Source organism: Corvus kubaryi, unplaced genomic scaffold, assembly GCF_017639235.1.
Source record: "Corvus kubaryi isolate FWS band 111438036 unplaced genomic scaffold, C.kubaryi_AGA036_p1.0 37300, whole genome shotgun sequence".
NCBI classification, from domain to species: domain Eukaryota; kingdom Metazoa; phylum Chordata; class Aves; order Passeriformes; family Corvidae; genus Corvus; species Corvus kubaryi.
The window spans coordinates 5229771-5255916 of record NW_024581093.1 but is presented as its reverse complement, the minus strand read 5'-3'; the positions used below and the strand labels follow the sequence as shown (position 1 = coordinate 5255916).

General features: G+C 57.7%; 3 protein-coding genes across 5 annotated transcripts; 2 read left to right on the top strand and 1 right to left on the bottom strand.

Moving 5' to 3' along the window:
- Positions 1-6537: 6537 nt before the first annotated feature.
- On the bottom strand, positions 6538-7395 carry LOC121664432 (vegetative cell wall protein gp1-like). Its single transcript, XM_042027737.1, has one exon. The coding sequence runs from the start codon at positions 7393-7395 to the stop codon at positions 6538-6540; it is 858 nt and encodes a 285-aa protein (XP_041883671.1).
- Positions 7019-19437, top strand: ADGRG1 (adhesion G protein-coupled receptor G1). The gene is made up of 14 exons (XM_042027191.1): positions 7019-7287; positions 12565-12652; positions 13167-13592; positions 14061-14184; positions 14266-14413; positions 14490-14618; positions 14839-14955; positions 15518-15563; positions 15917-16017; positions 16094-16209; positions 17146-17420; positions 18043-18154; positions 18357-18625; positions 18792-19437. Exons 2-14 carry the CDS (start codon positions 12613-12615, stop codon positions 18893-18895), a joined length of 2007 nt encoding a protein of 668 aa, XP_041883125.1. The 5' UTR covers positions 7019-7287; positions 12565-12612; the 3' UTR covers positions 18896-19437.
- A 103-nt stretch (positions 19438-19540) lies between these two features.
- On the top strand, positions 19541-25812 carry ADGRG3 (adhesion G protein-coupled receptor G3). Of its 3 annotated transcripts, XM_042027193.1 has the most exons (13): positions 19541-20342; positions 20791-20820; positions 20909-21068; positions 21148-21259; positions 21805-21945; positions 22034-22156; positions 22240-22279; positions 22358-22458; positions 22935-23047; positions 23198-23481; positions 23774-23867; positions 24303-24589; positions 25028-25812. In XM_042027193.1, the coding sequence occupies exons 1-13, from the start codon at positions 20165-20167 to the stop codon at positions 25141-25143; spliced, it is 1779 nt and encodes a 592-aa protein (XP_041883127.1). In that variant the 5' UTR covers positions 19541-20164; the 3' UTR covers positions 25144-25812. The 3 variants fall into 3 exon arrangements, 2 of the variants coding, with proteins under 2 accessions (XP_041883127.1, XP_041883126.1); XR_006015893.1 differs by having other exon boundaries at positions 22240-22458; positions 23774-23853; positions 25028-25328; XM_042027192.1 differs by having other exon boundaries at positions 22240-22458.
- Positions 25813-26146: the final 334 nt, after the last annotated feature.

Genomic DNA, 26146 nt, shown 5'->3' with positions numbered 1-26146 from the left:
GGGCCCCCACCCCCCCGCCCGCGCCCGGGGGCCGGTCCCGGGCCGCGCTGCGTGTCCTGCCCCGTGGCACGGGCGGGGGGGCCGCACGCGTGGGGTTCCGGTGCTCGGGGGGCTGCGCGCAGCCCTGCACACGCGGATCGCGCGTGGGGGCCCGGACACGCGTGTGACGGGTGTTTGCCCGTGGGGGTTGCTGGGCTGCACACTCGTGTCTGCCCCAGGGCGTGGGTGCCGGGCCGGGGGACACGGGGCCCCCCGGGTGAGCGGTGGCCACGCAGCATCTGCATCCCCACAGATACGCGTGTTGGCTCCCTCCTGACCAAGCGGCAAAACCCCAAACCACCATTTTGCCCGTCTCTTTCCTTTTGCTGGATGCCTTTCAGGCAAAAAAATGTGGAAATACTAGCGGCCGAGAGGATTCGTGTCCCGCGGAACGTGGAATCGATGCCATGGGACACCAACACCTTTTTCTCCCCCAAGACCGAGCGCAGCAGGGAAAACCAAAGCAAATTAAAGCAAATCTGCAAAGCTCGTGCGTGTTCTTTCCAAGATCGGAATTTTTCTGCTGGAAACAACCCCAAAAAGCTGGAGGCGAGGGATGCTTTGCTCTCCTACGCCCCTATCCCAGTGTCTTGTGCCAGGGGAGCCGGCGCCGTCTCTTGCAGCCGGTGAAGCGATTTTGCAGGCGGTTTGGCCAGAGCTGCGGGTGCGTGGTTGCGGCTTTAACCCGCTCTCAGCACTAAAACCAGCAAAGTTTTTTCCAAGCATGGGTTTACTGTTTGCTAGGACGTGCGTGTCTTGGTGACACCAGCAGGCTCAAGGATGCATTGCAGCATCCTGGGATTTGTGGGGTTTACCCTTGCAAAAATCAAACTTCCTTGGTCCGGAGCACATCACCGGAAGATGTGGCCAGTGACCCATCTCTGTGGTCCAAGTATCATCGTCCTGGCGCCCTTCTCCTCCAGTTCTGGGTTTCCAGCCTGACGCAGGGTGCCTGACCATGGCCAGCAGGCCCTCTTAAATCTGTTCCCAAGGACCTCCCGTTTGGGATAGGTCAGATTGAAGTGGATGGTTGCCCTACATCATAAACTGAGACCTAGAAATGTTGCACAAGGGGCTGCAGGCGCTGGGCAAGCGCAGGGTGGCATCGCTGCCCCACAATGAGCACTGGTGTGGCTGAGCCATCCCTGCTCCCCGCCCCTCTGCACATGGCCACAGCCCTGCCGTTGGACCCAGCAGCCCCTGGAGCACAAGATGAAGCCTCTTGGGGCAAACCTAACCATTTTGGGTAAAAAAAAAAAGACCTTCGTTCCCTTAGCTAGGCCAGCTGGCATTGCTGGAGAGCTGTGCAGTGGTGACTGGGGGTGTCATGGAGGAATCTGGCTCCATCCTGGCAATAGCATCAAACTGTGGTATCTCAGAACCAGATTGTCCTGAGTTCGAAGGGACACAGAAGAAACATCGAGTCCAACTCCCTGCAGGACAACCTGAAAGTAAACCATATGATGAAGAATGTCGTCCAGACACTCCTTAACTCTGTCAGGCTTGATGCCATGATCTCTTCTCTGGGAAGCCTGTTCCTATCTCTTACCATCTTCTCAGTGAAGAGCCTTTTCCTAATGTCCAAACTAAACTTCCCCTGAAGCAACTTCATTCCATCTCCTGTATCCTTTCTCTGGTCACCAGAGAGTGGAGATCAGCACCCCGTACGTCCCAGGAATCCCTGGCACACCGTATATCCCAGGCACACTGGGCACAGCGCAGGCTGCACACACAGCAAAGGTGTCAGGCACAGCATGAACGTCGGGCACAGCGTGCATCCCGGACAGTTTGAGCACCCTGGCACTCTGGGCACAGCACTGGGGCTGAAAGCCGAATCTCTGGGCGGTGGGAGCTGCTGCTGCTGGGGGGCTGCAGCTCGGCCCCTCTGGGTGCTGTCTCTCCTGGGGACCACGGCTGCCCCCCTGCCCGTGGTGTCTCTGTTAGCGACCAGCGCTGACCGCTGCTTCTCTTTAGAAGCGCCTTTTGATTGCCCGTGTGCGTCTCCTCCACTGCCGGGGGAGCCGGGCGGCTCTGGCCGGGGACCCGCCACCGTCCGCTGCCGCTCGGGCACCCCGCCGTGAGGTTGGTGCAGGTCCCACTAGATGGCACAAGGATCGCAGGAATGGTCCCGGACCGGGACTAAGCACGCGCAGGGACGGCCGGTGGCGATGCGGGAGTGCGGCGGTGCCGGTGAGCGGTGCCGAAGTGTCCCCTGACAAATGGGAGGGGACCTCTGAGCCCCCTTGAGGAGCTGCCACTGCGCATCTCACAAGGCACAGTCAAAAACTGGGGCTCTCCGGCTGCATCCCCCAAATCCATTTGGTGCCAGCACGGCTGCAGGCTGGCAAGGGTGTTTGTAAGGCTGGGGCACCTCAAAACCACCACAACCCTGGGTTTTCATCCACGACAGCACCACACCAAAGCTCTCCCTCTCGCCCCAAATCCAGCTCAGGGATGGAGGCCATCTGCAGCCCTGGGGCGGTGGGAAAACGGGTGAGCAGGGCTTTGTCTTGGCATCGGGCAGAGTGGTTTGGGTGGAGGAGAGGATGAGAAGTGAGTAAGTGAACTGATACTCGGCTTTCCTCCCGCTCTCACTTAAGAAGCCAGACACCAAGCAGAGCTCCTCAAGGTGAGCAAAGACTTTTGGAGTTGAAGCAATCCAGACTGTGGAAAATAAATAGCCAGGAAAATTGCAGGGGCTAAATCCAACAGCTGGGGGCAGCGAGTCAGCCCTGATCCCGTGGTGCATCCCTATAAACCAGACTTCACCTGGAAGCGTGGCCAGGGTTTGCCCCTCCTAACGCCTGAGATTTTGGAGGTGAGCATCCCGCTCCGCGTGCTGGGACGCAGACCAGCATCACGGCATGGCAAATCTGCCTGTGGTGACATCAGGGTCCCCACCGCGCCCGTGCTTGTACCTGCAGGGTGCGCCAGGGAGGTGCCCTTAGCTGGTGCTGCCGGTTTCTGGGCCGGTGGCAGGGGACCGAGCACCACCGGGATACACTGCCCATTTCTGCCGAGTGACGTTTCCCTTTCTGGCTCCTTCCCGCTTCTGGACAGCGAAGGAAGCCTCTGGCTGTTGTTCTTTGTTCCGCGCACAAAGGGCAACCAGCGCCGCCGCGTTCCCGTCAGTGCCGCCGGCATCCCGGACAAAGGCCGGTCCCGCCGGGGCTCTGTGCCCCCTCCCCGCAGCCCGCAGGGCCCCGCCGTGCCCCCGGCTCACATCTCGCCGCGCGGGGATGAGCTGTGCATGGCTCACCGCTCCGGCGGGTGACTTCAGCTATTCACTGAGAGGCCTGCGGGTTTGGTGAGGTGCCAAGTGCCCGACTTTCCCCCATGAGCCCCAGCGAGGGAGAGTCACATCCCAGCGCTTTACGTGCCCCTTCTCCCCATCTCGAGATTTCAGGGTTTGTGGTGTGAGTCACGCTGGCTGCCGATGTCTGCATACATCCACCTTGTTCCGGTATCCGGTCGCGCTTGGAAAACAATCACTCGGTGGTTGCCTCCTGGCAGCGGGAACACTGCATCCCTGCGTGGTCTCCAGGGAGCTGAGCCTGTTGGGGACTGGTGGGACATGCTGGTTCTTGAGTAGCTGCTGGTGACCACTGCTGGTGACCAGGGGTCACCCTTTTCCCACCCTGCCACACCAGGAGCAGGGTCAAAGCACTCCCCAAGGCCCCCGGGGAGCACGGGTTGGGATCAAGCCTCCCACCTGCTCAGTGCCACGGTGCCAGGGCCGGCTCAATCCAGCACCTGGCAGCACGGGCAGGAGGGGGCCCGGCCCCTATGATCTTCTCAAGGAGAAATGGTGCCATTTACCTTTCCAGGCACCTTACCTGGCAGGAGGCCAGGATCAGGCTGCTGGAGGGATTGTGCCATCCTTTTCTCCCCAGGAGAGGCAGGTTGGTGGCACCACGGTGCCTGGCTTCAGGGGCAGAGCTGTGGAATTATAGCAGATGCTCCAGATTTTGGGGAAACAAGCAGCCAGGAAAGACACTAAATCCATGTGGGAAATGGAAGGTTTGAAGAAGACCTTGGCTTCATTTTGGGATCTGCCTTTGGGACTTGTCTGCTGGGGAGCTGATGAGCCTAATTACCGCATCCCATGGGAGCATCCTCACCTGGCACTTGTGCAGATACCCCCAGGGACCAATTTTCCCCCAGACTTCCCTGACATCACCAGGGGTTTATTTGCAAAGCTGAGCCTAAACAAATAATCCGGGTTTGTTGCTGTGCCTACAGGTTGAGGTTTTACAGCCCTGGCACCTGTTGAGCCGCTGGTATTGTTGAGGGACAAATCCCGACGTGGGGTGGGGTGGACCCACCTCCCCACCGGATGTTTTTCCAGGAGGAAGGCTGAGGGAGGTGGAGCAGCAGCAATGGGGGAGCATCAGCACCCACAGCCGCTCAAAGGTAGCTGAGGCTTTCCCCTAGGATCACCATCCTCCGAGATTCCCATGGCTGCCCTGGCATTGCTCACCAGATTTGGATGAGAGATCTGGGGGCATCCCCTCCCACCAGCACCCATCTGCTTCCTCATCCTCTTCCACCTCCCTCCAGTGGAGCTGGGCTGAGCCCTGTTTATGGTTGCATTTTTGCTGGGGGCACCCAAGGGGCTTTTAGGGGGTCTGAGCACCGTGGCAGTGGGGCTGGCACCGCTGGGCAGTGGGGCTGGCAGCACTTGGCAGTGGGGCTGGCACAGCCCTCGGCTGCAGACGGTGCCAGGGCTCCCCTGCCCACACTTGTCTCACTTGTTTGGCAGCAGCCTGGTGCGACGTGCCCTCTCCTGCCGGAGTCTGCCCATCCCATCGCCACGCCGCCGTGATCTGCTGGCACGCTCCCTTCCGCCTGCTGCCGGCGCCGGAGCCTTAAGGAGCTTTTAGGAAGATTTAGGGCTTTTAGAGGATTTTGGAAGTCTTTGGGTTCTTTTGGAGCTTTAAGGGCTTTCAGGTAATTGAAGGGGTTTTAGGGACTTTAAGCCTTTTTGGAACATCTGAGGCTTTTAGGAACTTTTGAGGGGTTTAGAAGCTCTTGGGACTTTTAGTATCTTTTAGGACTTTTGGGAACTTCTAAGGGGTTTAAAAACTTTTAGGGCTTTTAGTAATTCTTAGGGGTTTTACGAACTTCAAGGTTATTCAGGAACTTTCAGGGCTTTAGGGGATTTTAGGGCATTTAGGAGGTTTTAGTGCTTTAGGAACTTTCAGGGCTTTCAGGATCTTTTAGGGCTTTCAGCATCTTTTAGGACTTTCAGGAACTTTAAGCATATTTAGGACCTTTAATGGGTTTAGGAGCTCTTAGGACTCTTAAGATGTTGTAGGGCTTTTATAGGAATTCCCCATCTTGAGCAATAAACCCTTATCAGGCCGAGCCCAAGGGCAAATGTCCCTTGCAAGAGACAACACAAGGATTTCCTCCCTCTTCGTGCTCGGGCAGTGTCTTTGAAGGTCTGTCGATTTACAGATAATCCCGACAACACCAGCAAGTGCAGTCGTTGACCTAAAAATAACTCCTGATAACGTCAAATGCAGACAAAAGGCTCTTTGTTCCATGAACAGCAGCAAAAAGTCCTTTCCTCGCTGGTCCGAGGGGTCTGTACCTAATTCCCCTCTCCAGGAGAGCCTAATCTTGGGTTTAGCAGAGTTATTCCCGGGAGGTGGATTTATGGCGTTTCCCGAAGGAGCCGGTCGGGGTGACCCGCAGTGGGAGGCTTGGCTCACCGCGATGCTCCCGCGGCTCTGGTTGCCATGAGCGTGCGTTTCAGAGCTGGCCCAGCTCCCCGAGGCTTGGGGACCGCCGGACTTCAAAGGCGGCTCTGTTAGCCATGGTCCGGCCGCTTTAGCCACGGTCCGGCCATGTGAGCTGCTTCCCATGGGAGCCTTGTCCCGTGGCAGCCAGGAAAACTGGGGGCTTGGATTGGAAATTAAACCAAGCGGTGGGGCGATGCAAGCGTGCGGGGTGTCTCCTGCTCCAGGGATCCCAAAGCAGCCGTGGCACCTGTGGTGGCACAATCCTTGTGGATCAAGGTCCATCACCTTGCCTGCTGGAGCGGGACGTTGTTTCCACCCTTCCCTCTGCAGAAAGAAAAGTCTCATTCAAGCCATTGAAAATATCTGCAAGAGCAACTATTTACCCAGGGCACTTCCCGGAGCCCTCCCCCCCGCCCTGCTCCCTCCACTCCCTGCGTCTCGGCTTTCTCCAGCCCGGCTGTTTCCCGGGGCACACAAAGGGCTGGATGCAGGCGCTGCTTGGCAGCAGCTTTACCCACTCCGACAGTGTTCGCTTCCAGCCTCAGCTCCCACTCAGGGCCAGGGGTGCCCATCTCCAGCCTTGGGGTGGGTGCTGGAAGCCCTGGGGTCGTATGCAGGCTCTACACCCCAGATCCCAGCCCACCTGCTCCGGGGGAGTGCTGTGTATGCCTCTCCTGGGATCTGGGCACCCTGCGGGGAGCGGGACAGGGGTCACGGGGACACTCCGTCCCGGTTGCTTTCCCATTAATTGTTATTTTTTAATCCCGTTGGCAGTCAGGCGTGCAGCCTCCTGGCTCCGGCTCCTCCGGCCCCGGGCCGCCGCTGGATGCCCGCCAGCCCGCTGAAGGGCGGCGGGACCCGGCACGCCCGGCTGTCCCCAGCCGAGCTCCCCCAGCCCATCGTGGTGCCGGTGCCGGCCGGGGGGACGCAGCGCGGTGCTCCCAGCGCGGTGCTCCCAGCGCGGTGCTCGCAGGCTGAGCCGGGCCGAGCCGAACCGGGCAGGTGCCGTGACCGAGGGCAGCGGCCCCTCAGCCCCCGCAGCGACCTCGGAGGGTCTCGCTGGGGGACGGGGTGCGGCCGCTGGTCCCGGGATACCGCTCTGAGCCGAGCCGGGCTGCGAGGTGCCGAGCCGGGCTGCGAGGTGCTGAGCCGAGCCGTGACGTGCCGAGCTGAACCGAACCTGGCAGAGCCGGGCCGGGCCGAACTGGGCAGGTGCCGTGAGCGACGGCGGTGACCCCGCGGCTGCCGCAGAGATCGCGGGGGTCTTGGAGGGGTCGGTGCGGGGCACTCCGGTACCGCCCCGCTGAGTCACCGCCTCCGGGGGTACGGGACGGGGCGGGGCGCTGCTCCCGGGGCACCGCGCTGAGCGAGCCGGGCTGCGAGGTGTGGAGTGGTGCTGAACCGAACCGTGCCGAGCCGTGCCAGCCCAGCCGAGCCGTCCCGTGCGGAGCCGGGCGGTGCCGGGCGGTGCCGGGCCGTGCCGAGCCCGCCCCGGGTCCAGGTATGGGAGCAACGGGGAGTGGTTGAACCGGGGACGAGGGAGGATCGGGGCGCCCGGTGTCCGCCGTGGGGGTCCCAAAGGCCGCGTTGAGGGGCGTTTGCTCGGCATCGGGAGCCGAGAAGATGCTGCGGCGCTCCGGGCGCGGGCAGAGCGGCGGGAGCACGGGGTGGGGAGTGAGCGGGGTGGGCGTCAGCCGGGGCTGGGGCAGCCCAGCAGGGCTGGGGGGCACTGGGGCTCCGCGCGGACGGTGGCATCGGGCAGCGCCCCGGCTTGCTTGGGCAGAGAGCAGCCTGGACGGATGGAGCGGAGGGGTCTCTATGGGGGGGCCCGAGCTGCACCCCGCTCCGGTGGGTGCGGGGGCTCAGCGGTGGGTGTGATGCCTCCGGCTGGGCAGAGCCCGGGGTCTCTGCTCGTGGCCATGGTGCCAGTTTTCTGTGAAACCAACCTTCATCCCTGCTCCATGGGGCTCGCACTCCTCTGCCCGGGAGCCAGACTGGATTCCTGGGCCATGAAGCCACAAAGCCCCCTGAGCTGCCCGGGACCGGCTGTTCCGGGCTGCTGCCAGCGGCAGAGCTGAGCTCCACGAATCTCCACCGGCCGTCGGCCCGGTGTGTGGCCATTGCTTTCCACTTTATGGGAACCACCAGCACACCCCATTCCTTCCCTTCCTCCCTCCCGGCGGAGGGTGCAGCATTCCCGTGGGATCGCTGGCATGTCTCGACAGGGTGATCTCCCTTCCCTAAAATGCCTTTTGGGGGGATTCCTCCTGCAACATCCCAGTTTGCTGCTGCCGGTCCCGGCATGTCTCTGCGGGATATGGGATGTAGGATGCTTGGGGTGGTCCCTGTCCGCTGTCTGTGCTGCCCCTCCAGAGAGACCAGCAAAACCCAGCGAGACCAGCTGGAGAATTGAAATGAAGTCTCCTGGAATAACCTCCTGGCAGCAAGTCCGAATGGCTGTTGAGGAGGGAAGGCAGCCAAAGCTCATTTCATGGTCTGAGGGCTGCAGTAACCCCTCCCCAAGCTCCACCGCCAGCGGGGAGCCAGGAGTGTTTCAGAAATGGGGAGGAGGGGGGGCAAATCCTTTGAGCCCGGGACTGCAGCCATAGGGGGGTTTGCCATGTCCCTTGCTGGGTTCGCAGCTCCCATGTGAATTAAGCCAAGGACTGAAATGCTGCATACTTGGTTGCAGTCCAGCTCTTAATCCCACGGCCTGGGGGCTGCTATTCGCAGAGTAACAGGTTTGCAAACAACTGTGTGTTGCCTGAACAGGGATCCCTGGGATTGGCCATCCCTGCACCTTGTGGTGGCACCCGTGGGTGCAGGCGCAGAGCTGTGTGGTTTGCAGACAGCAGGCTGGGTGGCTCCCAGCGTGCCAATGTCTGCACGGGACCAGCTGGGCACAGCCTGTCGGCGCCTGTTTTTCAGGAGCGCTTGGACTCACCAACTCCTTTCCCATCAGCTCACCCGACAGCTGGGGTCTGGCAGGAATCCGGGGGGCCCACAGTCTCTTACCTGGCTCCTTGGGTGCTGCAGGCTTTGCCCTCACCAGGCTCCAGCACCTTGTTTTCTGTGCCAAGTGCCTGGGAGCCTGATTTGGGGTGGTCCTGAGCTACTTTGCACTGCCCTGCACCTCCCTTCCCTGGCACCCAGGCAAGCAGTGGGGACCCAGCTCACGTGAAGGCGAGTAAGACCTGGGAGGGGACAGGGTGTTTTGGGAGCCATTTGAAACCCAAGGGAGTGGTTTGGAAGGGGGATGGAGGGAAGATAGGGCTGATGTGCAGGAGGAGACATGGGGTCACTCTCAAAGAAGTCTGTGTGGTGGGAGTACGTGGCAAGGACAATTGTCTGTAGCCCCTGTGGCCAGAGATGTGCTTGCACCACTTTGTTGCTGTGTCACATCAGCCTCAGCCCAGTGTAGGTGTACCTGGCAGAGCGTGTGTGGCTACTGCCGAAGCCGCAGTCTTTGTGTGCCACCGAGCCGGGCGCCGTGTTGCCCTGGCACTGAAGGAAGTGCTGGGTTAGTTCACTGTGATATTTCTGTTTGTGGTGCTTTTTAGGAAATGGAAAATTTTAAAAAGGTTTTGAATGTCAAGACCTAGCTCTAAGCAAATTCTCTGTCTCAGGAGCCCCAGGCACTGTCAGGCACCTGTGCCAGCCTCCCCTTGGTTCTCCCCACGCCTGTGTGGGAAGGGACGGCTGCCAGTGGCTGGCAAAGAACAGATCTGGCAGGGAGCTGTGCTGCTCCCGTGGGAATCACTATCAGATCTGGTTTCATCCTGCTGGCAAGACTCATCTTGAAGGTGCTGGGCCTTCTGTGCAGCACCGTGGCCTGGGAAAAGCTGAAGCACTGCACCTCTCCCCGTGGCACAGCTTGTCCCTGCCGGGCTGCCGGCGCAGTGCAGCTGCCCCTCGACTCTTAGGGCATTAACAAACGCGCCCGGTCGGCCCCGGCCGCCCACCGGTGCCGGGAATCACATGCCGATGGCATGAATAACGTGTGGCTGGCCCCTGCCGGACACATGCCACTGGCCAAGGACAAGGGCACTTTGTGAAGCACTCAGATACCGACACTGGGGCATGCCTTTGCAGAGGGACCACGATGGGGTCCTCACATCCTTGGACAGCTCCAGACCTAGGGCACATTTTCTGTGGCCCCTGCTATAGGAAGCTGTTTATGCAAAGCTGTTTTGTATCTCTGGGAGCCCGTCCTGGCTTGCCTCTCCGTGCCACAGTTTCCTCATCATGTTGCTGAGTCCCTGCCTGAATAACCCACTGTGGTGACGAGCTTCAGACTCATTAACATCTCGAGGAACAGAGCGTCACTTTCCTAACGGACCTGAAAGGAAAAGAGATAAAAGCCCCTGGATCTCCCTGTTTCCGGTGTTTGTTTGAGTCATCAGAGCATCTTCCCTTCTCCTTGAAAAAAACGTCATATCCAAAAGCCACGTGCCACCTCCAAAAACTTAAATACCTGCTGCCAAGTTACCCAGAAAGCATTAAGGTGGTAGTAAACACTGGGCTTTTTATTCGTGTTTTTTTTTAGTCTTTTTTCCTCCCCCATTCACCTAAGGTTTAGAGACCTCAATATAATGCTTTGGCTTTTCTTTCCAAGACCAGTATGTTAATGGTGATGGAAGGATACGAACTGGTGTCTGGGCCTGAGCCTCCCTCTCTGCTGATAAGGGAGCCTGCTCCAAGCTGTGCAGCCCTGGCAGAGTGTCTGCCACCTCTTTGTACATAATCTGCTTGATTTTGAGGCCAAACCAGCAATTTTTCCCCACTGTCATCCGGGTATGGGAAGATGACGAGGCAGGATTCAGCTCTGATGAGAACTCAGCACATCCGGCTACCTTTCCTATTCTTATTGCCAGAGTGGATGGAAGCCGTGGTTTCTCACTGTGAAACCATTTTCAGGGGATTTTCTCTTGCTATTGTTCAGCTCAGGAAACGACAATTGGAGTCAGGGCGAGCAGGACCATACAGGGCTCGGAGGAGAAATACCGGCCCCCCCACCCACTTTCCCGTAGGGATTTCTGGTCCCAGTTGAGTAACAGCTGAAAAGGGCTGATTCTCTCCTCCAACCATCCCAATAAAATCTTAAAGATGTCAGCATAGTGGGATGGGCTGAAGCCTCGTTAGGATTCAGCATTCCCCATCCAGCGGCGATGCTTTATTGGTGTGCCAGCTCTGTGCTGCCTCAACACGGTTGGAATTCACGTGCAGCTCCATTGCTTTTAAGTGATCCAGGTGTTTCCCATCTCCAACAGCATTTTGCCACCCCAGGTCTATGTTTTTTGGATATTTATGCATCAGTCCCAAGTACGTGGCAAGGCACCGGGATGCCAGCCCCATCCAAATCCATTTACTGCTGCCAAGTCATGCCTGTGCCATACCCTCCCACCTCACACTGGGAGACCTCGTTAGTGTCACTTAGTTACAGCCGCGGCAGCGGTTAATTAACAACCCGAAGCCGCTGTCTTCCGATGATAAATTGCCACAAGAAATAGACAGGGAGGGACAGGGAGTGGGCTGTACACCCATGCAGGATGCGTGCTGGCTACAGAAACTTCCAGACAAAGCCTGTACTGGTGGGAGAAATCTGCTAATGAGTTCTCAGGCAAGTGATTTTTCCCCAGCCTTCCCATCCCAAGACCCCTGAGCACCTGGGAGCACTCACAAGCCTTTGCAGGTGATGCTGGTTGGTGCCCCAGCAGCCACTCACAGCAAACAGAACAGGACTTGACAGCTGGTGGGCTTTGAGGGGATGTTTGAGAGCGGTACAGGATGGGGGTGCAGCAGTGGCAAACAGGGTGCTGGCTTCACTTTGGGCATTGACAAGTGTTCTGCTGGGCCAGCTGCTCCAGCAGCCCCCACCAATACTGTGTCAGACCTGGAGGGGCTTCTGCTGGCTGCCAGACCCTGGCAGGGTGTGTCCCATGGTTGAGGTGACAGCAGGGTGAGGAGGAGATGACACTTGGTGCATCCCAGCAGAGCTTGAGATGCAGTTTGTGGCCTGGGGCAGGCAGAAGGCAGGATGAAAAAGGCTGTATGTGTGAAGGCGTAGCTGGGTGAGCTCAGGGGTGTAGCAGCACCCAAGGGTGCTCAGTGCTGGCCTGGGTGGAGGTCACAGAAGCCCTGCTCTTGTGCAAAGACAAAGAAAAGGGTGGTGGAGCAGAATGCCAGATGAAGGGATGGGCAAAGGGGCTGTGCAGGATGTAGCCCAGCTGGTTGGGGGCAGCAGATTTGGGCAGCCATGGTTGCTGTGCTGGCCTTGCCAGGATGTGCCTGGGAGAGCCTGCTTCTGCAGGATGAAATGATGGAGCGGTTTGCAACATGCCCAGCTCCTCAGCTAATCTGCAGGAGCTGAAAGCACCCAAGAAAATAATTTTAGGGCTGGCAAGTTAGGAAACCACAGTTTCCTTCTGTTCCTATCATTTATGATAACAAGGCAAGGTGTTAAGTGAGATATGGAGCAGAGAGCGGAAGAGGGGACCCCTCCTATGTGGATTCGTAGGTGATTGGAGCCTGTGCTGGAGTGCTGGGGCACCCTCTCTGTGCTGAGAGCTCAGGGGCTTCCAGCCTCTGCCATCCTTCCAGCCCACAGGCAGGTTGGATGCCCAGTGATCCTGGCTCCTCATGGAGACAGAGGCAGCAGGGAGCTGGCTGTGACACTGGCTGGTGTCCCACCTGCACAGCCTTTGCTCTCCATCCCTGCCCCCATGGCATGGGGGATACTCAAATGCTCATGTGGCCCCTTTTCCTTTCCCTTTTCCAGGCTCTGCTGTCTCCTCGAAGGCCAAGCCAAAGTAGAGAGCTGCCCAGGATGAAGGTTCTCTTCCTGCTCCTTCTCTCTCCTCTCCAAGGTAGACTATCCCAGTTGTGCCCTGCCTTGGGATGGTGAGCTGGGTTTGGGCTGCTGGGAGTAACTGGCAGCCCCAAAACTTTGGCTGGGGGCCACCATGAGGTGTATGCAACCAAGGCTTCCACAAAAGTCAAACATCTCATGGGCCAGTGTGCCTCTGGTGGGTCTTTTGGGCAGAATGTGTCCTTTCCAGGGAAAGGAGATGGTCTCCATCCATCCCTTCTGGGAATGGAGAAGTCCTCTTTCAGTCTCTGCTGATGTGGGTGGTAGCACATGGGAGAGGGTGTCCCTGAAAGACAGGAGGTCCTGTTGCCCGAGGGGCCCTGGCAGATCCTTGCAGCGTGGCTGTGACATTGGGGAGGTGGCCGGTGTCCTGCAGCCCATAGGACAGGGTTGGGGTAACTGGGGTGGAGAGCCTGGCGTGCCGTGTGACAGCTGCTGCAGGGCTGCAATGTTTGCCAGGGCTGGCTGTCCCTCCAGCTGATCTGCTGTCTCTGTGTGCTTGTACAATGCAGGGGTGGGAGCCAATGGCCACAGGGAAGAGGATTTCCGCTTCTGCGGTGACCGAAACCAGACCCAGGAGAGCTCTGTCATCTACGAGCACGACCGTGACTCCATCATCATCAAGAACACGGCCCAGGCACTGATAATAAAAGCGCCCTTTTCGCCAAACAGGAGAAAATCTTCCTACAAGTACAGCCTGCCCCCCCCCTTGGGCAGGTACCGCTTCTGCATCTACTGGTTCGAGTCCAACAGGACCCTGTGGCTGGCATATGGGAAGCAAAGCATCCTCCTGGGTGGGGACCCATCCAGCAGCATCCCTGGGGAACAGGAGAGTCAGAAGACTGAAAGAACCAGCGCGTACATCTTCAATGTGTCCTACATCGAAAAGGGTGGGAAGAACACCTCCATGGATGCTAAAGTTGAATACGCCTTCCTTGGTAAATGCAGTTTAATGTTATTTTAGGGAAATTAAAGAATTGTTTTATCCCAAGTCTGTTCTCTAGCATCATCAGAGCACTGGTTGTTTCCCAGTATATGGTTTAGCCTGGTGATATGAAGATAGCTGAAGGGTGATGGAAGGGGATGCAGGTTTTCTTGAAGCAGCCCAAAGACAGCATCCCTAAAGGTGGAGATTTTCAAAAATGCCACTTGAAATCCTGGAAAATTGAGGTCTTTGCAGTGGTTTCTTAGGGTCCAGTCTCCACCATGAGGTCCCCATAGCCTCAGTGGGAGCTGAGCTCCGTGTGGCAGAAAAGCCCTGTGGGTTGGGGTCACTATCAGCTTCCCTGGCTTGGAGTCACCTTGAAGCTCTCTGCTTTCTGCTCCCACCAGGGCTGTGCCAGGTAGTTCAGGGCATGAAAAAGCCAGATCTACCCCTGCATTTCATGGCATTTCCTTTCCATCAGCCTTTTCAGAGAGCATGCCTGTCTGGGAGCAGGATGTGGAGGAGCAGCTCACCTCCTTCAACAGCCTCCTTGCCCAGCCCCCAGCACCAGCCATGGGAGCCACGGAGCAGCAGAGGCTCCGGCGGTGAGTTCCCAGCTTGCCCCATTCCTGCCGCTGCCGATGTGTGCCTGCTGCATCCAGCTCACTGTGCCCCTTCCCCAACAGCAAACTTGGGAAGCTGGAGAAGATGCTGGCCAAGGTGGAGCTCGAAGGGCAGAACCAGACCTTTGGGAACGCCACTGTGCACGCAACTGTCCTGAGGGTCCAGCCCAGTCGGGCTCCTCAGCACCTGACCTTTGCTTCCCAGAGAGAGGTGGGTCCTGGAAAGTCTGCCTTAATGCTCTTGTGCTCTCTCCCGACTCTCTCTCCTGATGAGTCTTTCCTTGCAGGAGGGTGGAGAAGTCCAGGGATTCACAGTGGACCTGCCAAGCAGCCTGTTCATGATGGTGAAGGAGAGGGAGGAGGTGGTGGAGCACAGAGTGCTCCTCATGGACATTAACAGGCAGACCATGTTCCAGGTAATGCCCACGTGAATGGCATGGTGGGGTGTCCCGTGGTACAGGGCTGCAGGGATGCCACCAGACCAGGCTGCTGGTGCTCACGGGGAGAAGATGCTTCAAAGATGAGCTAAAAGCTTGACAGGGAAAGTCCTGGGATCTCCTTCTTGGGAACTCTCCTCTGCTTCACACCTGGCAGCTCTCCTTTCCCACACTGCCACCTTCTCCTCTTCTCTAACAGGATGAAAACAGCAGCCATGTCCTGGGTAACAAGGTAGTCAGCATCTCCCTGGTGGACACAGTTGTGGCCAACCTCTCTGACCCGGTGGTCCTCACTTTCTTCCATGACAAGCTGCCGGTAGGTGGGGAAACAGCCTCATAGAACCTGATCCCACCAGGAATGGAGGGGGAAGGAGGGCTCAGGCCCCGCCAGCTTAGGGTGTGGTCACAATCCAGCACTTCCATGCCCTTGGCCTACCTGTGCAGGGTCTGCTGTGTCTTCTGGGGCTGTATCGCAATCATGGCTTCACTGTGTGCACTAGTGGTGGCACTGCCTTCCCCTCTCCAGGAGATGCCTCATGGCAGATGTGTCACATCCAGAACAGTCCCCAGGGCTGGGGACACTCTGAGTTAATAGCCCCTTGGCTCATTCATGGCTCTGCCAGGTGCCTGCTCAAAGCTGAACCCCTTGTTTGGAAAAGAGGACCTGGGAGGAGGTATCTGCTCCATCAGATGGTTAACAGAGTGGTCACTGCCAGGAGCCCACTCCCATTGTAGGGGGAGTCTGGTTTATCAAAGTCATAGCTTGTCTCCTGAGACCATCTTGCCTCCTGCCTCATGTTGTCCCCTAACAAAAGTTCTGGGCAGGCAACAAACCCACAACTACATCCTGACCAGGGCCTGTGGTTTTGTCATTGCAGACGAACATCACCCCACTGTGCGTCTTCTGGCAGGAGGACGCCTTTGGTGAGTGCCCCTGCCCTTGGGTGTGAAGTCAGGCCCTTTTTCCAAGGTACCACAGCCCCGCCAGCAGGGCGAAGGTTGCTCTGCACTTCCCTTCCTCACTCCATCTCCATAAGCCGTTCCCACAGGGCAGATGTCAGGTTTTCCCTCCATAGCTAACCTAAGAGCTTTCCCCTTCCCTAGGGATGGGTTCTCATGCTGAGGGAGCTATTTGAATATGTGTGCTTGGCCTGGGACAAGCTGGGACTCGCCACTCTTGTTCTCCCTCTTTCCATGGACACCTTGCCCTGAAGATCCTTTAGCCCAAGGCAGATGTTCCTGCTGCTCACCAGATGCTCTCCCTTTCTCTTGCACAGCCAGTTCTGGGAGCTGGGACAGCTATGGGTGTACAACAGTGGCAGGGAGCAGCCAGACAGAGTGCAAGTGCAACCACCTCACCTACTTTGCTGTGCTCTTGGTGGGTAGCACCTTCCCTCACATCTCTACATCATTCCCACTGGCTGTTCTTCCTCACCACCTCTCCTCCTCCTCAGGTATCCTCTCCAGACATCACCCCCCTGCACAGGAATTACCTGAGTATCATAACCTACGTTGGCTGCCTGATCTCGGCTTTGGCATCCATTTGCACCATTTTCTTCCTCTACTTCAGGTACAGTCTGATGGCTCACCCCACGCCCCCTCTCTGTGTCCTGTCCCTGGCCATCAGCACCTGGGTGGGCACAAGCTGTCCATGGGCAGTTGGTGGCCTGGCTAGAAGCATCATGAAGGAGCCTTGCTTGAAGAAAGCAGAGTTCTCCTGTACAGGATCCACCCTCTTGGTCAGGTCTCCTGCAGGGTGCTCAGGAACACCAGCTCTTTTCAATGATTTTGGAAAATCTCCTTGGTTATTGTTATGGATGCAGCAAGCAGAAGTCTGCAAAGATCTTTTCAAGGACCTGGAGAAGAATGTGGGTGTCTTCTCCTGAGTCATGCCACTGATCCTAAGCAGATGATTCAGACCTGAAATCATAGAATCATAAAAACATAGAATGGTTTGGGTTGGAAGGGACTGAAACATCATTCATTTCCAACCCCCCCGCCTGGCCTTGAACACTTCCAGGGATGGGGCAACCACAACTTCTCTGGGCAACTTGTGCCAGGGCCTCACCACCCTCACAGGGAAGAATTTCTTCCAAATATCTAATCTAAACTTGCCCTCAGTTTGAAGCCATTCCCCCTTGTCCTGTCACTCCATGCCCTTGTTCAAAGTCCCTCTCCAGCTCTCTTTAGGCACAGGGGGGTGCTTTAAGGTCTCCCTGGAGCTTTCTCCAGGCCACACAACCTCAACTCACTCAACGTGTCTCCACAGGAGAAGTACTTCAGCCCTTTGAGCATCTTCAATTCAGGGTCAGCTGCAGGGGGCTGGATTTGCATGGGGGATGGGTGTTCCCACCTGTGGGGTTGGTCTCTCAGTCCCTCGCATTACCAGAAAGTCTCCTTGCTCTTCTGCTGGGGCGAGTTGCCCCATGAAGGGCTGTGGGGTGTTGTGGGCACCATTGGTGCTGGCCAGGCATGGTGGTGAGGTCTGCTGCTTTTGATTCTCCAGAAGCAAGCAACGAGACCAGATCACGAGCATGTACATCCACATGAACCTGCTGGTCGCAATCTTCGTCCTGGACGTCACCTTCCTCATCTCCGAGCACTTGGCTGGCAGCGGCAGCGAGGCCGTCTGCAGAGTCGGGGGGCTGCTTCTGCACTTCGCACTCCTGAGCTGCCTCACCTGGATGGGCATTGAGGGCTACAACCTCTACCGGCTTGTGATTGAAGTCTTCAACGCCTACCATGACCACTTCCTCCGCAAGCTCTGCCTGGTGGGCTGGGGTGAGCATGGGGGAGGCAGAGACATCCTGAGGGCACAGGGTGGAGGGGCACTTGGGTAGGTCTTTCCCACCAGACACGATGCCTAGATGGGGATGGAGACACAGCTGTGGGGGAGCAGGCATCTGTCAAGAGCCTTGGTGGAGAAGGAGACTTGAAGGCTGAAGCAGAAGCTGGTGCTAGAGCAAGGGTGGGTCACCCTGGGGGTCACCCAGCAACGGAGACATGTGAGAGCCACCACTTGGGATCTTTAAATAGTAATGGGATCATCTCTTTCTGAAAGAAACATCCAGGACAGCCCAGAGAGATGGGCTGGATGAGGGAAGTGCCCATGCTTCTCTGCCATGCTTTGGGCTAGAGGTAATGGCAGGAAGATCTTAGGATCTTTCATGGCCTAAAGCTCCACATCCCTGGGAGGTCCCCAGCTGGGATCAGCACAGCACTGCTCCCTCCCAGGCTGGGGCTTATGCCAGGTGCCCTTGTCATGTGCTCCATCCTTGGTTTCCTGGTGGGAGGGAGGATGTTGGCTTGTGCTCTATGCAGAGAGAAAGGGGCAACAGGTCCTTCCAGAAGGTCCAAAGGCCAGGGAGTAGGGCAGCCACTTCACTCTGCTCTTTGCACCCAGGATTCCCCATCTGCTGTGTGATGTTGATCTTCCTGGCTAGCTGGACGAACTACGGCTCCTTCTCCGTTCCCATCTATGAATCCATTGATGGCAGATCCATCAACGCAACCATGTAAGTCATGGGAGATGGGTTACCTGGTCTCTGCTCACAGGTAAAGTCAGCTGGCTAAACCTTCACCATGGCCTGGGGCTTTTCTGGGGTTTTGTGCCAGGGGCATCACCCCTTCCTGGGTTTTGGGCTGGTACCACACTTCCCAACTTGTGTCCCTGTGGGATGACACAGCGTAATGCTCTGCCCTTTCTCCTCCCTCCAGATGCTGGATCACGAGCCCCCTGATCCATAACATCGTGAACCTGGGTTTCTTCAGCCTGGTGTTCCTCTTTAACTCGGTCATGCTGGGGGCCATGGTCCGGGAGATCCTCCGGCAAAACAAAAAAGGTCACAAGCTCAAGCACGTCCTGGCCCTCTTTGGGCTGAGCATCCTGCTGGGCATCCCCTGGGCACTGATCTTCTTCTCCTTCACCTCTGGTGTGTTCTGCCTTGTCTCCCTCTACATCTTCACCATCATCAACTCCCTCCAAGGTGAGCGTGTGACTCTGGGCTCCTCTGAAGGGCACCAGGATTTTCATGGGGTGTAGGTGGGGTGGTGATGGGGTGCAGGAGGAACTCTGTCAGGCTGGGTGGCTCGCTCTCAACTGCTGTTTGTCCTTCAAGGAGGTTCACCAATGCTTCCTCCCCCCTCTCCCAGGTTTCCTCATCTTCCTCTGGTACTGGACCATGGTGCTGCAGGCGAGGAAGTCTGCAGAGCAGAGCAGCTCTGACAGTGCCAAGCTGCAGCCCAGCAGCAGCTGAGCCCCATGGTGGCTGTGCCGTGCCAGAGCTCCCCACGCCAAGGACGGCCACAAGAAGGACCACACCATCTGCTTTGCTACTGCTCTTGCCCCGTAGAGCTGCAAGGAGCCCAGGGACCCACAGTGGGGCTGGCCACCCGTCACCGCTGCTGGCCCTCTCCCCAATTTCCCCACCCACTCCATTCTGACAGGCTTGGCATCCTTGGGGCAGGAGGGAGGGAGGGAGGGAGGGATGCTTACCCAGGCAGTGGGGGCTGTAAAAAGTGGAAGGGAGAGGGTCCCCAGTGCCTTTGGGTGTCCCCTCCCATGTCCTGAGGCCAGGGATGATGAGTGGGAAAGGCCCAGTTTTCAGCCCCTGCTGGTGGTCACCATGAGGGTTCTTGCCCAGGGAAGATAGAAGGACTCTGCCCCCACTACACCCTCAGGCAGCTGGAATAATCTATTTTTGTTATTTTGTTGAATGTCTATTTTTGGGTGATGTAGGAGTTCAGTGAGCGTGCCTGCACACCAGAGTTGTGCCCATTAAAGTTGTTCCTCTTGGAATGTGTTTTGCTGGGGTCTCTGCTTGGTGTGTTGGTGGGCTCTCTGATGGGATCCACCTCTCCTCTGGGTTACCCCATTTCTGGGTCAGGACCCAGCATTTTACCCTGTAGGATCCTGCTGAGCTGGGACCGATAATGGTGCTCCTGGCAGAGCACTGGCTGCCTGGTGCCGTTGGGGTTGGGGTGACGGAGGGAGATACCACGGCTTGGGAAGTCTCTCGGGACCATCACTACCCAGCAGAAAGGGAGGCAGGTGGAGGACAGGGATCTGAAGAGGGAGACATCACAGGATGGGGATCATCCCCTCAGTGGCTGTGGGGCCAGGCAGAGTCTGGCTGTCCTGGCTGTGCCTCTTGCAAGCACAGCACCACATCTCCCATCCCACCATTCCCCTTCCAGGTGGTTTTGGATCATTCCCCTCCACCCACCTTCCAGCACCCAGCTGGGGCAGGGGTGCCTTGCCAGACACGGTATGGTTTATCCTAGAGGGTTGTGGTGATGCCCCATTTAGGAGGAGGATGCTCCAGCATTTGCCGGGCTGGTGAGGGCCATCAACTGTGGGGAGAGGGCAGGACTGTGGGGAGAAAGGGAAAGCAAAAAGCCCTGGGGCGGTCATGGGAAGGAGCCACGGGGGAAACTCGGCAGCTCTGGCGGTTGTTGCCGTTGCTGTGAGCTGGGACAGGTCACTTGCCAGCCACAGGAAGGCGTGAGGGGTTCCCAGAAGGGAAATGAGGAACGGCTGTTGCCTCGGAAGTGGCCACAAGCCCCGGGGGAGCCTGGGGAGGAGCAAAGCTGCCGGGCCAAGGGGAGCAGAGTGTGGTGGGATGGCCAGGGGCAGCCAGGAGACCCCACAAAGCGGCATGAACCTGTTCCTGGGCACTGTCCTGCTGCTTCTGCTGCTGCCTGGTGAGTGGCAGGTGAAGTGGGGACAGGCATCCCTAACCCAGGGGATGCATGGGCTTTGTGGGAAGGTTTTCTCATGGGAAAGTGTTCACCAAAAGACCATGTGGGGATTTCATCCTGAAATGTGGACAGGCCAGAGGGGGGCATCCCCACTGGGATGTACAGAGGCTGGGGGGGGTTGTTGCTGGGCACTTTGTTAAAACCTGGGACCAGCAGTCTGGGATCTCCTTTGTGAGCCCCTCTGGCAGGCTGGGCACAGCAGTTTTGCCCTCACCAGCTCTGATCGCTGTCCAGGTGTTTTGAAGCCCACGTAACTGCAGGACTGTTCCTTTAAAACCTGGCAGCCGCCAGACTCTCCTGCCTTCCCTTCCCCTTTCCCTCCGGACAGGGGGAGGGCTGGCCCTGGATTTTGGTGTTTCCCCCCTTGTTTCTCCATGTACTCCTCTTCCAGATGTTGCCAAAGGACGGGACAGCTGTTCTGGTGAGTGGTCCCCTCCCCTTCCCACCCTTGCTCCCAGTGCCCACCCACTGCTGTGGTGCCCAGTGGTCACCTGCTCCCATCCTCCCAGACCTTTTTCGGGGTGATGAGCACCATGAGTGCTGCAACGTGATGGTGAAGCAGCAGAACCCAGGCAACATCACCCACCTCCTGCACTTGTCCCGGCACTGCCTGGAGCTGTGGCACTCTGAGAGCCGCGCCTGTGCCTGCCTGCGGGAGCGCTTGTTCAGGTAGTGGCAGGGGTGGCCATGGCAGGGTTTGTGGGCTCAGTCCCCGTGTCCACCTGTCCCACAGCCCCCTGTCCCGCAGGCTGCTGCAGTCGGGGCAGCACAGTTTGCTGAAAGGGCTCAAGACGCTGCTCCTGAGTGTCAGCAAGGAGGACGTCACCCGAGACGTCCTCATCACCTTCTCCCCCACGGCGGTGAGATGTGCCCCTCCCTCTCCCTTGCTTGGAAGGACCCACACCTTGCAAGCATCCCTCAGCCCCTGCCCCAGGGCTTGGTGTGCCCCGCTGTGCTCTTCCTCCTCCCTGTGGGGTTGCATCACAGGCCCATGTCAACTTCAACATCCCTTGGCAAGGAGTCACATGAAGTGGTGTTTGGGAGGAAAGAGCCCTCCCCAAGGAGCCATCTCAGCAGACTGAGGTGGTCAGAGGGAGGGTGAGGTAGGAAAGGAGGAGGAACATGTGTGACCTTGTGCCTCCTGCCCACCCACAGGCTCTCCCAGGCTCTGAATGTCCCAGGGGACCATGTGTGTGGGTGATGGTGGGTAGAGAATTTGTGAGGTCCCACTGCCAGCTCTGCCCCCATGGATGCTGGGTGCTGGGGATGAGGTTCTCCCCTTCTGCCCTCAGGGCTCCTGCAAACCCACCTGTGCAGGGCTGAATTTGTGCCTGGAGCAAGACTGGTGGGTCCTGAACAGAGAGGTGACCTGCCAGCAACAGCCTCTCACTGCTCTCTGCCACAGGGCCCCAGCAGGCTGAACACCACAGAGAAAGGAGAGACAGGTAAAATCCACCTCCCCAGGGAGGTATTCCGGTCCCTGAGTAGCCAAACAGTGAGTGTGGTGGTGACAGTCCTCGATATCCAGCAGCTTGGCATGTTCAAGGTATGAGCTGGCATTGCCAGCATCCTTCATGCTGCCACCAGCACTTGCTAACCACCAGCTCAGCTCTGGCAGCGTTTCCCCTCCACAGGAAGTCAACCAGACAGCACAGGTCTTGGACAACACCGTGGTGGGCATCACAGTGGGAGAGAGCAGCATCTCGGGGCTGCAGGACCCTGTGAAGCTCACCTTCGCCCACAGGCAGCTGCCCCACGTAAGTCAGCCCTGCCTGCCCTCCATCTCCCCTCCAGTGCCCCTCCCCGTGGCGCCGGCTGATGCTGCTCTTCCCCACTGCAGGGCGTCACCCTGCAATGCGTTTTCTGGGATCCCAGCAAAGGTACATCCTCGTCGGGTGTGGGGCAGGGCACAGGTGCTGTGCCCAGCACTCACAGCCATCCCCACGTGCCTGTTGCAGGGCAGGCAGGAGGCTGGAGCAGCAGTGGATGTGAAATGCAGCCCGGGGACAAGGGGACAGTCTGCTCCTGCGACCATCTCACCTTCTTCACCCTCCTCCTGGTGATGATCCCACTTCCTGCAGCTCCTGTGCCCTGGCGGTGCTGCCTTCTCACTTTGCTGGCCCCTCGGGTGTCATGAGTAGCCACCCAGAGACAGTTATAGCTGTTCCCAGGCAAGCCCAGGCCCCAGCTCAGGAGGGCAGCAGCAGGTCAGCTGAGCAGGACAGGCTGGAAAAGGCCTCAGCCTTGTGCAGGCTCTGACACAGCAAGGCTCGAGGTCCCATATCCTGGGGGAGACTCCCAGGAGGGTGTGCATGGTGGTCCACTTCACCCACCCCTCACCCCACCTCAGAGCATCTCCTCTGAGCCACCACTGCTCTGCTTCCCCTGAAGACCTTCTGGGGGCCACACTGGGGGCTGGTACGGGGTCTCTGCAGCAGCCCACTGGGGTTATCAGCCCCATGGCTCTGGTAGCTGCAGTCAGGTTTTCTAGGCTGGTCCAGGGCCTGTCTAACTCAACATCTGCATGTTTGGCAGAACCCAGCTCTGGACAGCTCCACAGCAAAAGCCTTGATAGCTGTTGCCACTGCTGGCTGCGGGGTAGCCATGGCTTTCGCCATCTTCACCATCGCCTTCTGCATCTTCATAAGGTGGGGTGTGCCAGCAGCTCCATGAGGGCTTGTCAGCCTGGGAGAGATGTGAGGCAATTTCGGTGCCTGTGCGTGGACCTGCTGTGGTACAGCACAGGGCGCTGCTCAGCTGTGACCCCTGCCTTTCCTGGTCCCTCTGGGGACACTCAGGTGTAGGTTCAGGTTTGAAGAGACCGTCCACATCAACCTGGGGCTGCACATCAACCTCGTGGGCAGCCTGTTCCTCCTTAACCTGGTCTTCCTGCTCAACAGTGGGCTCTCTGGCAGGAGCCACCCAAGGACCTGTAGAGTCCTGGGGGGGCTCACCCACTATTGCCTGCTCTGCTGCTTCACCTGGACGGCACTGGAGGGCTGTCAGCTCTACCTCCTCTTTGTCAAGGTCCTGGGCATCTACATCCACCACTACCTGGCAAAGCTGTGCCTGATTGGCTGGGGTGAGCACCACCAGCCTGGACGAGAGATGGGGGGTGAGAGGGGCAGTGGGAGGTTTGGATTGGATATTTGGGAAAAATTCTTCACTGAAAGGGTGTTCAAGCACTGGAACAGGGTGCCCTGGGCAGTGGTGGAATTACCATCCCTGGAAGCATTCAAAAGATGTGTGGCTGTGGCACCTGGGGATATGGTTTAGTGATGAACGTGGTAGTGCTGAGTTAATGGCTGGACTTGATGATCTTAGAGGTTTTTTCCAACCTAAACAATTCCGTGATTGTGTCTCCCTTCTTCCAGGCTTCCCCGTTCTCGTGGTGGGAGTGGCAGGAGTTATTGGCAGCTATGGAAAATACAGCATCCAGAACATGGAGCACCAGGTCATAGCCCACCTGTGCGTGTGCCACTGCCCCCAGGGCTCAGGTGGCCCTTTGGCACGGGGAGGGGTAGCTCAGTCCTGCCAGGAGCGCACTGGTCAGGGATTGCACCCATCTGGCTTGGCTTTACGCCATGCTTCTGCTTCCTTAATTGTGATTGCAACACATCAGCCACCCCCACCTCTCATGCTGAGCCTTCTCAGTGACACCTGCAGCCCTCCCGGGTCATGGAGGGACGTCCAAGGTCCACCTGGAGCTTCCCCAGGCTCCCTCCCAGCTGAGCAACACTAGGGCAGTGATATGCACCACTGTCCCTCTGCTTCACCTGGCCTTGGAAAATTCCCCAGCACAAGGGTGTCCCTCCATCCCCAAAAAGACCCACAGGGAAGGCTCCCATGGGTGCTGCTGGGGTTTGCAGGGCTGCTGGAGGCACCACGGTTGTCTCTTTTCAGGTGCTGGATCACTTCCGAACATCTTCTGGTCCACTACATCACCAACTGTGGCTACTTTGGCCTCATCTTCCTCTTCAACATGGCTGTCTTCGGGGTGGTGACCCAGAAGAGCTGCAGCTTGCGGAACACTGGGGCAGTGCAGGGACACCGTAAGCCCTGGAAGGTGGCTCTGGTGGCAGCAGGGCTCTTCTGCCTGCTGGGAGCCACCTGGGCCCTGGCATTCCTCACCTACGGCATCTCTTCCGCGGCCGTGCTCTACATCTTCACCATCCTCAACTCTCTCCAAGGTCAGCACTCACTCTGAGCTGACTTCCCTGGGCTTGGGTGGGGAAGATGGAGGAGGCAGGAGCCAGCCTGGCTGTGGGTTGACCAGGGATCCCAAGGTACCACCATCTTCCCAGCACTGTCATACCCTTCCTTTTGGCAGGGCATGTCAAGCAGTAGGTCTCAGCCACCAGCATGGAGCTGCTCATGGCTTCCAACTACATCCACCCCACCTGTGGTGGTGGTTTTCCTGCAAGGAAGACATTCCTTAGCAGAGGACTAGGGACATTATCCACTTATGGTGTGTCCCAGACAAATGGTTCACCTTAAGGAGGGGGGGACAGGAGTGAGATGAGGGAACCCCCTGGAAGTGGAAGTGTCATGAGCATCCTGGCAAGGTAAAGGCAAGATACTTCCCAGTCTCCTGCTGCTGCTGAGTGTTTGTCTTCCTTTCCCTGCAGGAATCTTCATATTCATCTGGTTGGTTGTCCTCTACTACCCGAAGACAAAGGAGACCACTGGTTCCCTCTCCTACATCACCAGACATGACAAAACCACCACAGCCTCCCAGGACTAGCTCGTGGCTGGACCTCTCTTCCTGCTTGCACCTGCATCCACTGAGAGCAATCTTTGATCCTGGCAAATGCAGCTTCCTCACAGAGGGAGGGATCAGTTTACCACACCTCAGTTTACCCCTCAGTGGGCATGATCCACCTCAGCAGGGCTCTTTGCTTCATCCCTTTCATTCCTGGTGGGTGGCCCTGGGCAAGGAGCTCCAGAGATGATGCTTCTGCAAAGTCTCTCCAGGCTGCACTTCCACGGTCTTGAGGGGCTCCTGATCTCATTCCCCAGGGGACAAGGAGGAAGCCCACAAAGCACCTGCCTTCAGCCATGAAAGAGCCATCACCCTCTTTGTCAAAAGTGGTCTTTGGTGCTGAACCAGCCCAGCAGTGAGTTTCCTGACAGTGGAGGGAGAGGATTGACTTGCTCCAGCCCAGATGTGGGAGGTTTGTGTCTGGGAGTCGGCAAAAAGAAGAGGCAACCCATGAGCTTCTTTGCAGTACATCTCCCTGCTCTCTGGCAGAGATATGCTGGATATCCTTCCTGCAAAACACCTTCTGGAGCCAGTGACAATTCCCTCATGAACACTGTGCTTCAGCCAAAATGCACACACAGCTGCCTTGCAGGGCAACTACTGTCTTGTCCTGATCTGTATTTTAATATTAAATCCCTGCCAGCTGTCTGAGCACTGTGAATTTAGTCTTTAATACCTACAGTATTGTTTGTTATTTGCTTTATATTAGGGATGTATCAATGGACACAAGTTTTGCTGGTAATTTGTCATGAATGAAAAGAGAAATGTCATGAATTAAGGCAGAAATCACTAAGGATGAGTGCACACACACACGTGCATGCACAAAGCAGCCCCTTCTCTGCTAATGCTACTTTGGTGTTGCACAGAACTATGTAAAGACCAGCTTTGGGAGGGCAGGTATCTAGAGTGGGGTACTTCCATCTTCCCACATGCCAGGGTGACTCTCTGGGAAGCAGGAGGAAGGATCCTCCCATCCCTAGGTACA

Coding starts and splice junctions, on each gene's coding strand:
- ADGRG1 (XM_042027191.1), top strand. CDS start 12,613: ATGAAGGTTCTCTTCCTGCTCCTTCTCTCTCCTCTCCAAG. Junction 16,018..16,093: donor CCTACTTTGCTGTGCTCTTG/GTGGGTAGCACC, acceptor CCTCCTCCTCAG/GTATCCTCTCCAGACATCAC. Junction 17,421..18,042: donor GCTCTGCCTGGTGGGCTGGG/GTGAGCATGGGG, acceptor CTTTGCACCCAG/GATTCCCCATCTGCTGTGTG.
- ADGRG3 (XM_042027192.1), top strand. CDS start 20,165: ATGAGGAACGGCTGTTGCCTCGGAAGTGGCCACAAGCCCCGGGGGAGC. Junction 20,821..20,908: donor AGGACGGGACAGCTGTTCTG/GTGAGTGGTCCC, acceptor CCATCCTCCCAG/ACCTTTTTCGGGGTGATGAG. Junction 21,260..21,804: donor TCACCTTCTCCCCCACGGCG/GTGAGATGTGCC, acceptor TCTCTGCCACAG/GGCCCCAGCAGGCTGAACAC.
- LOC121664432 (XM_042027737.1), bottom strand. CDS start 7,395: ATGCCGAGCAAACGCCCCTCAACGCGGCCTTTGGGACCCCCACGGCGG.